Source organism: Rattus norvegicus, chromosome 3 (assembly GCF_036323735.1).
Source record: "Rattus norvegicus strain BN/NHsdMcwi chromosome 3, GRCr8, whole genome shotgun sequence".
NCBI classification, from domain to species: Eukaryota; Metazoa; Chordata; class Mammalia; order Rodentia; family Muridae; genus Rattus; species Rattus norvegicus.
The window spans coordinates 85,830,480-85,843,513 of NC_086021.1; the positions used below are offsets into that span (position 1 = coordinate 85,830,480).

At 38.8% G+C, this 13,034-nt stretch overlaps 1 protein-coding gene across 6 annotated transcripts in view; it reads right to left on the reverse strand.

Annotated features, from left to right (window-relative positions):
• Nckap1 (NCK-associated protein 1) overlaps positions 1–13,034 on the reverse strand; it is a 74,416-nt gene that overhangs the window by 6,147 nt on the left and 55,235 nt on the right. For all 6 annotated transcript variants that reach the window (XM_039105741.2, XM_039105743.2, XM_039105742.2 and 3 more), the window contains 6 exons: positions 11,184–11,402; positions 10,685–10,815; positions 10,418–10,515; positions 8,789–8,882; positions 3,678–3,760; positions 3,240–3,320 (listed from right to left, as the gene is read on the reverse strand). In XM_039105741.2, coding sequence (XP_038961669.1) covers positions 3,240–3,320; positions 3,678–3,760; positions 8,789–8,882; positions 10,418–10,515; positions 10,685–10,815; positions 11,184–11,402 — 706 coding nt within the window. The remainder of the gene's footprint in view (positions 1–3,239; positions 3,321–3,677; positions 3,761–8,788; positions 8,883–10,417; positions 10,516–10,684; positions 10,816–11,183; positions 11,403–13,034) is intronic.

The following is a 13,034-nucleotide window of genomic DNA, read 5'->3' on the forward strand; positions in this document are numbered from 1 at the left end:
ACCCACACCAGACAATGCTCTCACCCTGCTCCTTGTTAACTTCTCTGTGCAAACAAGGTTTGCAGCTCTTCTGTGGCAAGCTCCACAGAACCACTCTAAAGCTACTACTTGTCTTGCAAACATGGATGTAAAATACCAAGTCAAAAGAAATGAAAAAACGAAGCCAGTTGTGGTGGCTCACACCTGTAATATCAGCGCGTCAGAGCTCAAGGCCAGCCTGGGCTACAGCATGAGTACCAGCTCAGCCTGGGCTAAACACCACGATGGACAAACAAACAAAAGTGAATTAGTATTACTGAACCTATGCTTACATCCACAGTTACTTAAGGAAAAACTTAATGGATTCAATGCTTAATCAGATCTAGAAACAGCAAATTAATTACAGAAAAATTTTTAAAAAAATCTTAAAATCTGATAAAGCAATTTCTGATAATTTTCTACATCATGCATAGATTCCAATCATTCATGATATGCCGACTGATATTTTAGCTTAAAAATGTGTACATAATTGGTTCTCTTTGACATTAACAGTTAGTATAAAGCTCTAACAAACAGAACCAAATATGGACTAAGACACACTGCTCACCATACACCAATACAAACTCAAAGTGCATCAAAGATATAAAGGCAAAAGCTAAAATTTCAAAATTTTGGGAGAAAATACAGGTGTAAATCTTGATGACCTTTGTCAAGACAATATTTGTTTGTTTGACAGCAAAACTGTAAACAAAAGAAAAACAGGTAAGCCAAAGTACACTGAAATGAAAGGTTTGTGATTCTTGAACACTATCAAGAAACTGAAAGGAGAACTCAGAACCATGATTCTACTGAAGATATATTACCACTTAATATTTCAAAAATAACATGACAGGGGCCAGTGACAGCTGGATGGGAGAGGCACTTGGCCCTGGCATAAGCCTGGCGATGGACTTCAATCCCCAGAGGCCAGGCAAAGGTAAAAGGAGAGATACAACTCTGCCCACACTGGTGACACATGGTTTAAAAATGGGCAAAGGATCCAAAAACCTTTCTCTAACAAAGCTACACAGACACATCAATAGATGTGTGGCAGCCTCCTGAATGAAGGAGATACAAATCAAACAGTGTGATAGCATTGCACACTACTGAAATGGCTCTCGTCAAGAAGACAAGATCGGATACCGAAACCCCTGGCCCGCTCATTCAGTGCTGATAGCAATAGAAAACAAGGTTGCCACCACAGCCGATCTGTTTGGTGGCTCCTCAAAGCTAAACGCAGTTTCTACAGAACCCAGTAGTTTCATTCATTATACAAGAGAACAAAAACATCAACATGGATTAAAAAAATAAAGCATTATTTACAATAGTTAAGAAGTAAAAAAAAAAAAAAACCATATCCCTAATTGATAACTGAATAAACAAACTACAGTACGTTCACACAATAAAACACTGAAAAAGTGCAAACACATGCTGTAACATGGTGGACCATGAAACATGCTAAGTTAGAGACATCTAAGTCAAAAAACTCTTTGTTGAATGGTTTACACACAGTACTGACAAGCAGGGCTCTCTACAGGGACCACTTATCATCCAGGACGGGAGTGAGCTGAAAGCGGGGAGCTCCTGCTCTGGGTCGGACACGCCTGGGGATAATGAAGCTAACTGCGCTGTGAAGGTCACGACTCTGATTACATTCGCAACCATGGAACTGGACGCTTTGATGAGCAACTTTTATGACTCAAGAATGAAGCTGCTAAAATCATGCTTGAGTTCTTTAAACAAAATCCATTTTACTGACAGTTTGCTAGAAACTAAGTAAAACTATACCAAATAATAATTGGAAAACTGACTCAATTTGGGCACTATATTAAAAGTCTCAGCATGTAAACATCAGTGTGCTCATAAGAACTGTTAACCTGGCAGTTTTTGCAGTATTTTTACTTAGAAAAACTCATTTTCTGCTCTATTCAATAGTTTCAGTCACAAAATCATAGGACAATCTTAATGCTTCTTAATGCTCTAAAATGCGTCTATAAAGCATTATAGGAAAACCAAAAATTAAGAGAAACAAGGCCTTTAAGATGTTTATTAGTATAAGTATAGACAGAAGAAAAATAAAAATTGTTCACTATCACTAAGAAAAAACTCTTATCACTGGGGCATCTAGGAATGGTTCTTAGAAAATGGCAAGTGAACCTGGCCTCCTCACAGACAGGCAGGACTTCCAAAGGCAGAGACAGAGGAGGGAAGAGGTTCAAGTAGAGTTAACGAAGAGGTAAACGGATCCTGAGAGAATGCTCAGAACCTGGTTAGGTCAGAAGACACACATGAAGAGAGATATATCATGAAAGCTGAGCGTTAGATGATAAGCCATTTGAATAAAGCTAGCACAGAGGCATAAATCTGGAATCCTAGCATTTGGGAAGCCAAGGCAGAGGCAGGGGGATTATTTAGAGTATATGGCCAGTTTGAGCTACACAGGAAGACACTCAAACCCCATCCCACCCTAAAGTTTGAAAGGCATCATTCTGAAACATGAACACCGTTCAAGAGTCGAGATATGCAAGGCAGTCTATCAAGATGGTTCACCAGACAGAGGCTTTTGCCACTAAGCCTGGTAACCTGTGTTTGATCCCTGGAATGGGTGGATGGACAAGGACAGACAGACAGACACACATGTATATATGATAAACCAAGTATAAAATCATGTCTCAAACATAGACACTTGCAATAACTATGACTCTTTGTACATCATGTGATTTAAATACGCTATGAAATCACAGCTGGCATTAAATCAGTGGTTCTGATCACATGGATCAAAAACTTTAAAACAAATAGCTACGGACCCATAAAAAGTCACTGACTTCCTACCTTACAGTCATTAAGGAAAGAGTAAAATGCTAAAAACAAGACCTGGTTTCAAGTAGATTATAGCTCTTTTATAAGACTTACAAATACCTACTTTAAAAACTGAATACAACTTGAGTTTACAACTCATCTTTCTGCTTTATGAGCATGAATGAAAACTTATCACAGTAGAGGGGCAAAAGACCCATTTTTAACAAACTTCATGTCCTTATAACCATAACGTTGATCAAAGAAGGCTGGTTTTCACAATGGTTAGGAATAGTTTGGTTCTTTGAGCTCACAGACGCAGTATCGCAGGGATGCATGCTATTTTCGGGTTTTACATTTTATTTCACACATAGTTGAACGTCTCACATAAAACCAGCAACCGGAGCGTTAAAAAGCTCTTCTACCTTCATATCGGTTTCCCGTGGAATGTGGTCCTTGAAATCCTCAATGGAGCTCACGAGAAAAGGAATGTGGTAGGACAAAACCTAGGCAGGCGATACAGGAAGACAGGGTCAGTGCTACACGGCAGCCTGCATGGCTAAGAAATACTACCTACCCTCTGTACAATCAAGTTTTCACGAGGACACAGTTAACTTTCACTGGGTCTTTCTAAAAGGCCAACATACATGGAAACAACGTGCGTTCAGTGTCAGTGAGTATAGTTCTGAAGGAATGCTTTAATGTGTAACAGAGCTGGAAGAGCGCATTAGCCAAATTCATACCAAACCAAAATAGGTACTTTATTTACCATACTACGCAAACTAGAACTTTACTCTTCTTATGGCTAACTGTGATGTTTAGTTTTTAGAAAATGAAGAGATAATGAGGAAATGGTTTCTTACATCTCTCAGTGCTTCTTGTGCCAGTGACCGGAAGGATAAAATAACACCAATTATCGTCATCCTTTTCAAGACACTGTCAACAGCTAAAGTGCACGGAAGGGGGGAAGAGAAGAAAAAACATAAACTGACTTTTATTTTAGCTTTGGAGAAAAATCTCAAAAGTCACATTTCTAGAATAGCACGACTAATGGCAATTTGAGTCAACAAATGTTTAAAAAATCTGATAGCCAATACTTAAACTTGAAAATATTTATCAATTCTCTGTCTCTGTCTGTCTTTGTCTCTGTCTCTCTCTCTCACACACACACACACACACACACACACACACACACACACACACGCACACACGCACACACGCACACGCACACACAGCTCTGTTCTTTTAAATGTACTAGGAGTTGATATTAATCATGAAATAATCCCCTCATAGACTGGGTGGCAGTGGGAGTAAGGAGAGAGCTAGGGATTATGCTGGGGACAAAGGCTAGAGGATGATTAGGCGTCAAACCCTCAGATGGTACAGGAACTCTGAGTAAATTATTGATTTTAATTTTTTTTGTTTTACTTCAGTGCGACTGTATGGGTGTTCTGCCTGCTCGTGAGGACGGATTACAGAGGATTCTGAGCTTCCATGTACGTGCTGGGAGTAGAACCCAGGTTCTAAGGAAGAGCAGTCAGTGCTCTTAACCACAAAATCATCTCTACAGCTCTTTTCTTTCTACCTTTAAGATTTATTTTATGGGGCTGGGGATTTAGCTCAGTGGTAGAGCGCTTACCTAGGAAGCGCAAGGCCCTGGGTTCGGTCCCCAGCTCCGAAAAAAAGAACCAAAAAAAAAAAAAAAGATTTATTTTATGTGTGTGAGTACACTGTCACTTTCTTCCAACACACCAGAAGAGAGCATAAGATCTCACTACAGATGGTTGTGAGCCACCATGTGATTGCTGGAAACTGAACTCAGGTTCTCTGGAAGAGTAGCCAGTGCTCTTAACCTCTTGAGCCATCTCTCTAGCTCCAGTCTCTCCAGTTCTTGGTTTAATTTTTTTAAAATTTAATGTGCATGCCGGTGAATCTCTGTGTGTGATGTTAGAGTGTGGGTGCCAAGGTGGCCAGAAGGTGTCGGATGCCCTGGAATCAGGAATTGTGATTCCTGGCAGTTGTGTGCCACTGATAAAGGTGCTGGAAACCTGTTACCAAACTCCAGTCCTCCGTGAGAACAGCAAGTACTACTGAGCTAGCTCTCCAGCCCCCTTAAGAAAATTCTTAAGTTGTGGCCAAAAAAGGGAAAAAAAAGTTTATTAAGATCACAAGCAGGCCTAAGGCCATACAACCTCTGACCTCAGAAGGATGCAGGGCATCCTGGTCAGTGCTGGATGGGAGATTATAAGCAGTTTAAGCAGACTTGAGCATTTGTATGCTGCTCAGAGAGAATTATTTTGAAAATAAAAACTATATCCTTAATACTCAAACTGTGCTAACAAAAAAAGAGACTGGGATTCAAACGTAACATGTATTAAATACCCTATAAAAGGCAATGAACTACATTACATTGTATACTACAATGAACTACATAATATAATATAGAAAAACAGTCAGTGCCAGCAATCTAAATAGATAAGAAAGTCATGAGGCTGGAAAGATGACTCAGTGGGTAAAGTGCTTGCTGTGCAAGTGTGGTTTGGATCTTGAGCAGCATGTAAAAGCTGGGCGGGATGCAAGCTCATGTAATGCTAATGCCATGGGGTGGAAACCGGAAGATCCATACAGTGTATGGACACCCATCCTGCATGACTGATGAGCTTCGGGTTCTGGGACCCGGTGTCTCAAAACGTAAGTGGAGAAACAACCAAGGAAGTCGCCTGCCATAAGCCACAGGGCATGTGTGTCTACTAGTCACATATACACTTAAATACACACACACACACACACACACACACACACACACACACACACACACACACACACACCTGCCATAAGTCGCAGGGCATGTGTGTCTACTAGTCAATCACATATACACTTAAACACACACACACACACCCCTACATTTATATGAGAAAAATTCAAATAAATAAATGTCTATGAAGAGCTGTATAGACAACTTAACCACAGACGCCAACTGAAGAGCAGGAGTTGGGGTGTTTTGTTTGGACTTTCTAAGAATTTAAACTCTCAACTACAACTATTTTATTAAGCAATGTAAATGAGAATAACACAAGCTAAATGTGATACACGCAAAATATGCTAAAACCAAACACAAACGTGTGGTAAGGTCCACATAAACAACAACCAACCTATTGACCTTTATCTGTCTATAGCATATGAGTACCTGATGAACAGCAGATCAGCAGATTAATAAACAGTGGTTTAAGGGGAGACTAGGGAAGTGTTTCTACCAGAGGGAGGAAATGAATAGCAAAATCAAAAATGAATAAAACATTTCTCTGAGAAAATGTCATCCTGGTTGGCATAAAGGAAGACTAGGAAGAAAAGATATTCCAAGCAAAGTTAAACATGAGCCAGTGAAACAGCTTGCTACCAAGCTTGCCAACCTGAGTTCAACCTTCAGGACCACATGATTGAAGGAGAGAAGTGACTTCTGTCCTTTGAACATGACCTTACACACAGAGAGACATGCACAGGTACACATGCATGCACACACAGAAATGCACACTCACACTAAATGTAATTAAAAACACAACTTTAAAAGAAGAAAAAGCTTCTCTAGCCAAAATTTATAAAAGGGTAAATAAAAGAGTGATCAAGTTTCAGTGAGGGACAGAAGAGAAGCACTGGGTCCCTCCCAGGCTATGCATGGTCTGGACAGAGCTCCAAACCAGTGAGCTTACCATCCTAACTAGTGCTCCGGTCCAGTATGCAGGCTGACACATGGTGATGGGAGGACAAAAGCGAGTGTAATAAAATTTTAAAACAAAGAATTATGGCAGAAAGCTAGAAGATAATGGTCTTGAATCAGGTGACAGGTGGGTTCCAAGAGAGATTGTCTGAGGACAGGAAGTAAGGACTGGAGTACACTATAAGATTTGAGTGATACAGAAGCCTTCAAGTAAAGAGCAATTCCACACTGACCCCAAACTCAGGCCACTTTTACTAACTCACAATGCCTTGTCTCCTTTCTGGAATGACTTGCTGATTCTACATCCAACTCTGGCTTTCTGGGAATGAGGTGAAGAAAGCTCAAGAGGAGGTGGGTCAAAGATCACTTCACCCCAAAGAACAGCCATTTGCTCTAAAGGAGCCTCTCTCAAGCACATCTTTTCTTTTCCTAATGAAACACAAAGTAGGCTGAATATGCATTATTTTAAGCCTGATTTTATAAATATGGGTCACAATGATTCAATAATTTAATTTTAGTTTAGTAAATTCCATTATTTAATTCAATCATGTATAATATTGATAAAGGGACAATGATTATATTTTAAGACGGCAAATTCTCTTTGGAACTTTATTAAGTTCCATTTTGTTTTAATGCACAGTAGAGTTAAAGACTGGGCTATTAAACATTTCAGTGTATTAATTACTTCAAATGACAAGGTCCAATCAAAAGACTGATAATTATTAGGAAACTTCAGTATAGTCAAGGCAGGTAGTGATCATGTGATCATGGTCAGCTGACCCGAAAGGTGAAAGAAGCAAAAACAATGAAGACTAAAGAAAGCATGGGAATAGTAGGATAATAATAAAAATTAAAGACTAAAATGCTTTTCCCCTGTAACTGTCAAGTTGATCTTTCTTTTTAATAAACCACATAATAACTTCCTGGTCCCATCTTGGTCCACAGTTCTATGAAATTATAATGTACACAGCCGTCACCAATGCTCCTTCCATGGTAACCAGCTCCATCACACCGAAACTCCCATACTGCAGCTGTACAAATCCTGTAAATCCTGGCACCTACTGTGTTTCACACAACCATCTCTGGTGTTTTATCATAATTTTTATTAAGTAAGGTTTTAAAAATAAAAGGCAAACAATAAAGTATTTCTCTAAGCCCGGAAAAGTAAGTACATTAAATTCATGCTTTGTTTTTAATTATGACACTGGCTCAGATACACCAATGCTAGGACATGCAGCACGGCCTTGCACATGTTAAGCATGCACACTCACTGACAGAGTCACCCCCGGGGGTCCTGTAGAGAATAAACTCACTCTGCCTTCTCTCGATACAAATTACTTTCACTTCTTAAGTTTTTTAATGCTGGGAAGACCTTTACCATTTGAGTAAAGTATAACTATGGCATCATTTTCAGGAAGTGATTTAAAGAAAAATTAAAGCTGTAAGTGACAGGCTCAGGTTTTCATGCAACAGAATACTAATTAGCAAAAAAAAATAGAAAAGAAAAAAGAATGAACGAATTATTAATCCAGTGTACAACACAGACAAATGACTCTCAAAAACATGCTAAGTGAAAAAAGCCAGACCCGAGTCTGCTCAGTGGTGGCAGGAAGGTGTGTGAATTTAAGATTAGGGAGAAGACAGCAGAGGCAGGGGTTCCTGAGAGGCCAGAACTGCTGACTGTGGCCACAGTTACAAAACTAACACCTGTCAATATATACCACAGCCTTTCCTCGGTGTCTGGACACATCAGGGAAATGAGTTTTAGAAAACTACAGACTCAGAAGTTAATTATCTTTCAGTTGAATAAATGTAGACTTAATATATTAGGTTTAGTAGGTTCAAGAACTCATTAAGGTAATATTTGCTAGTAACTGACATATATTAAAAATATAGTGAAGCATTTCTGAAGTAAAGCTGGTGTAGTGATACACACCTTTAATCCTAGCAATTCAAAAAGCAGAGGTAGGCTAACAGTGGTGAGTTTAAGGCCCATATGGGTCAAGACCCTGCCACCTGGAAGATAAATAGATGATAGATAGATAGATAGACAGACAGACAGACAGACAGACAGACAGACAGACAGAATAGATATATACTGAAAAGGTCCTGTGAGTAATGGTTTTTGCTACTCCTCCTCATGCTAAAGAGTGCTTTTCATAGTTGTTGTTTGCATTTATGTTATAAATTTTGGCTAGAAATTACATATTGCATGTTAGGTCTTTTGAATATTTATAAAAAGTAGCAGGGGTTACCCACATGATAATCTTTTAAAGAGTGCAGCCATCTGGTCTGGTTTGTCAAAGCTGGTCCTCATTTGTGTTAGAACATCAACATTCTCCACCACAAGTTTCTAAAACAAAAAAAAAAGGGGCCTAGGTCAGGCACAGATCTTTGTGTTAATTACTTATGTACTTATTTGTGAGTTACCATTCGAAAGATAGAAAGCAAAATTCATCATGCCCAGAGATTCTATGGTATACAATTGTTTTATAAAAGAACCTCAAAATGATTTATATAAGACTAATATTTCCTTCAGTTTTTCAATTCATGAAGAGGTCAGGAAAAATTCAGCAGAATAAGTAGCAAGAGTAAGGACAACCTCATGCTTAGACACACTACAGTACTTTAAAACATGCCTTTTCAGTCTGCCAAGCCCTAAGAGTTCTAGTGATCCAAATTAAAATTCTCTCAAAATGTGCAGTCATTTTAAGTGTGTGTGTGTGTGTGTGTGTACATGTGCTTATTCAATATAATTCATCCTAGCACTGACATAGTACTAAAATGATAAAAATAGTAATTTAAAATGTTGCCGCCATTAATATCTTTACTTAAATATTAAGCAGACCAAAGACATTTTTCAACCAGCCTAAAGGATTTAAGATAAAACATACTAAGGAAGGTCTGCTGGCTGGTTTTATGTGAACCTGACAAAAGCTAGAGAACCTCGTTCAGAGTGCCTCCATAAGATCTGGCTGTAAGGCATTTTCTTCCTTAGTGACTAATGGGTAGAAGCTCAGCTCACTGTGTGTGATGCCATACCTAGGCTGATAGTTTTCTAAGAAAGCAGGCTGAGCAAGCCATGGAGAGCAAGCCAGTAAGAAGCACCCCTCCGTGGACTCTGCATCAGCTCCTGTCCAGGTTCCTGTCCTGCCTGAGTTCCTTCAGTGATGGATTACAATGTGGAAGCATAAGCTACATGAACCCTTTCTTCCCTCTGCAACGTGCCTTTGGTTACTGTGTCTCATCATAGCAATAGCAGCCCTACCTAAAACCCGGGTATGTGGCTAGTGGTAGAGCGCTTCCTATCACATGAGAGGCCCTGCACTCAATCTCTAATCCTGCCTAATAAAGTAATAATGTTCGTGTCACAGGTAATGTGGAAACAGTATATTCAAATAGTAAATTGGAACAAACAACTTGGGCTAGAATTTGGGCATTAATAAAAACATCATTATGCAACAGAAGAAAGAACACCGAGAAACTGAAACACAATCACTTTTACAAATTAATTCACCATTTTGGCCTCTTGTTTTCTTGTAACTAAACCAAGATGTCACTGAGTGGTTTAAAGTGCTTTAATTTCATTTACATGCTAGTGTTTTCATGTCAGGCTAATTTGCAGCTCTAGGTATTTTCACATTCTTGAAATGCTTTACAAGAATTAATGTTTAAAGGTGAATTAACGCCATGGGCAGCAGCCCGCATTCAAAATAGCTATTTGTGAGGCTGGGTGGAAGCTCTGAAGCCAGCCTGGACATTAGTATGAAAGACAAGGAAAAGGCTGGAGATGTTTCAGCGGTACAGCACTTGCCAGCGTGTGAGGTCAGAGGTTCAAACCCCATCACTACAAACAAGGACAGCAAGGTTGGTTGGTGAAGACTGTACCTTAAGTTCAGCAACTTGTGATGAAATATGCCACATAAGACTCTCGCTTAGGAACTTCATCCCATATGGGCCTAAGAGCTCTGACAACGACCTCATTTCTGGAAGGAAATGAACTAATTTCAGTTTCTGGACAGAGCAAATATATTATGATACACTGACATACTGGACGACTCCAGCTTACAAACTAATTATAGCCAAAACAAATCAAGTTACCATGTAAAACAATCAGGTTTTCTTCATTTTCTAAATCTAGCTTATAATATTCACCTGATATATCAGAGTATTCCTCTGCATTGAATGTTAATTCATTTTCTGTGGGTAAATTCACAAATGCTTTCATTGCAGGAAAATAAGCTATATGGCCATTGCTGACTTGTCTTAATAACGTTTCCAAGTACCTAAAAAGAAAAGTAAATGTATAACTCGGAGAAATGGCTAGTTTTAGTATTTATTATAGTCTACATCCCTATACCTAAGTTTCAGTTAAGTGGTGACATAAATGAGCACATGATGCTGGAGGGTAAGAACGCTGGCTCTCCCGGAAGCCTGGGTCTCGTTCCTAGCATGGGCACGCTGGTTCATAACTGTAACTCTGGTTTCAGGGGATCTGATACCCTCTTCTGGCTTTCAAGGGCATCAGGAACACATGTGGTACATATACATACATGCAGGCAAAAGATTCATATATGAGAACAACTATAAAATGGTTTTCCTAGGGAGTTCTTTACAAAACAAAAGTTTCCATCATTCTAAATGTACTCCTTACCAATTTGTATACAGGCTTGTGATGGTTGGTTCTCCATGGCTGTCTAAGTGTTGTGTTTGTTGAAGGAGAACATTATTAAATACTCTGGTGATATCAATCTGCACGTAGTTCTCTATGGACTGGAGTACAGTCATATATGCTCTTACGCTTGTCAGAAGTTCTGATGGCTTTGCAATCTCCTGTGTAGCCTGATTATACATGGTCATTCCAACAATTGATCTGGGGTAACGAGAGACATGAGATTTTCTTACTTATGTAAACAATCTACTCAATCTACTAGCATCTAATATCAACAAAGCAATAAAATTAAGTTTTAAATATTTTTAAAATAAAGCCATGAAATTACCGTTATCTCATAACCTAAAACTGATGAAATAGGAATACAAATAATTAAAAATCATTCTGAGAATGCAAGTTACTAACAATGATTAGACATAGAAAGGACTATAAAAACTGCATTAATGTAGCAAGGACAATGAGATATTTACCCTATAGCCTAAATTTACTTAGCACTGCTGCTTGAAGCCTTTTGGATTTTATGTGAACTAAATCCCAGTAATGACTAACATGGCTATGTAGTTATCATCACTAATATTTCATAAATGAAATAAACTAAGGTTCAAACCAAGTAAACTACGTTTACTTCCATAAGGAAGCACTGTTTGGAGGTGGTCTGTTTAGAATGAGGAAAGTTTACAAACACCTAAAAAGAGAATGTAAATATATAACTAGAGAAATAGTTTAACTAAGCATTTATTAAGTATTAAGCTATACTCCCTGATCTAAAGTTGACAAAATAATTGAGCATCTATGAATGTTTATTTGACTTAATGTTGGTTTTCAACAAACTACTTGACAGTTAAAACAAGATGACACTGAACACCACACTGAAACACGTTTATTCACATGTTTCAATACATATAAAGCTAAAAGGAAACACAAGCTTGAAAAAACTTCTCTAAGAGGTCTTTTTCTGCATCAGTCCCTCCTATTCCCTTAAAAAATTTTGATTTAAATTACATTTATTTACAATTAAAATTTTATTTAAATTACACTGATAAATTACATTCATGTGTGTGCATGCATGTATGCATGTTTAAGTGTGTGTGTGCGCGCACGCGCATGAGTGCACATGTGAACCATGGCACATGTGTGGAGATTAGAGGACAACATTGTAAAGTCAGCTCTCTCCTTCTACCAAGTGTCTGCCTGTTTCAAAGCAAACACCTTTACCTATGGGGCCTTGTTGCCAGCCCCTATCACTTTCTAGGAAGCTCCCGGAGCATTAGACTTGCTTTTGTAAAGATGCATCTTTAACACAGCAGACAGAGCCCACAGCTAGGACTACATCCAGATAAGCCAACTTAAGATGAAAATTACTACTCTTGTACTTAGCCCCTGAGGACTAAGGCTAAAACTGAACAATAAAAACAAAATGAACGCAAACAAAGCAAGTTGCTCCCATGTCTTGACCCCAGTCACTAACTACTACAAAGAGGTTTGCGGAAAAAAGAACACTTGCTTCCCCACAGATTATAACCAAACTATTTATAGAAAGAAACACAGGAGCTAAAACCTGAGCCTCAGATTCTGCCAAGCAATCTCCCACCCATCCAGCTGATAGAACCAGAAGGCAGAATGTGCCTTGAGCAAATACTGGAGTTTTGCTGTCAGAATATCTGATTTAAGAAGGGAACAAAAACCACTGCTCAGCACCGGCTGCTTCACTGGCCAGTTACTGGTTTAATACTCACTAGACTGCTGTTTTTACATAGTTCTGTTTTTACATTGTTCTCTTGTTGCAGTATTCTCTCCATACCAACTAGTCTCAAGCTTTATTCTGGCTCCTTA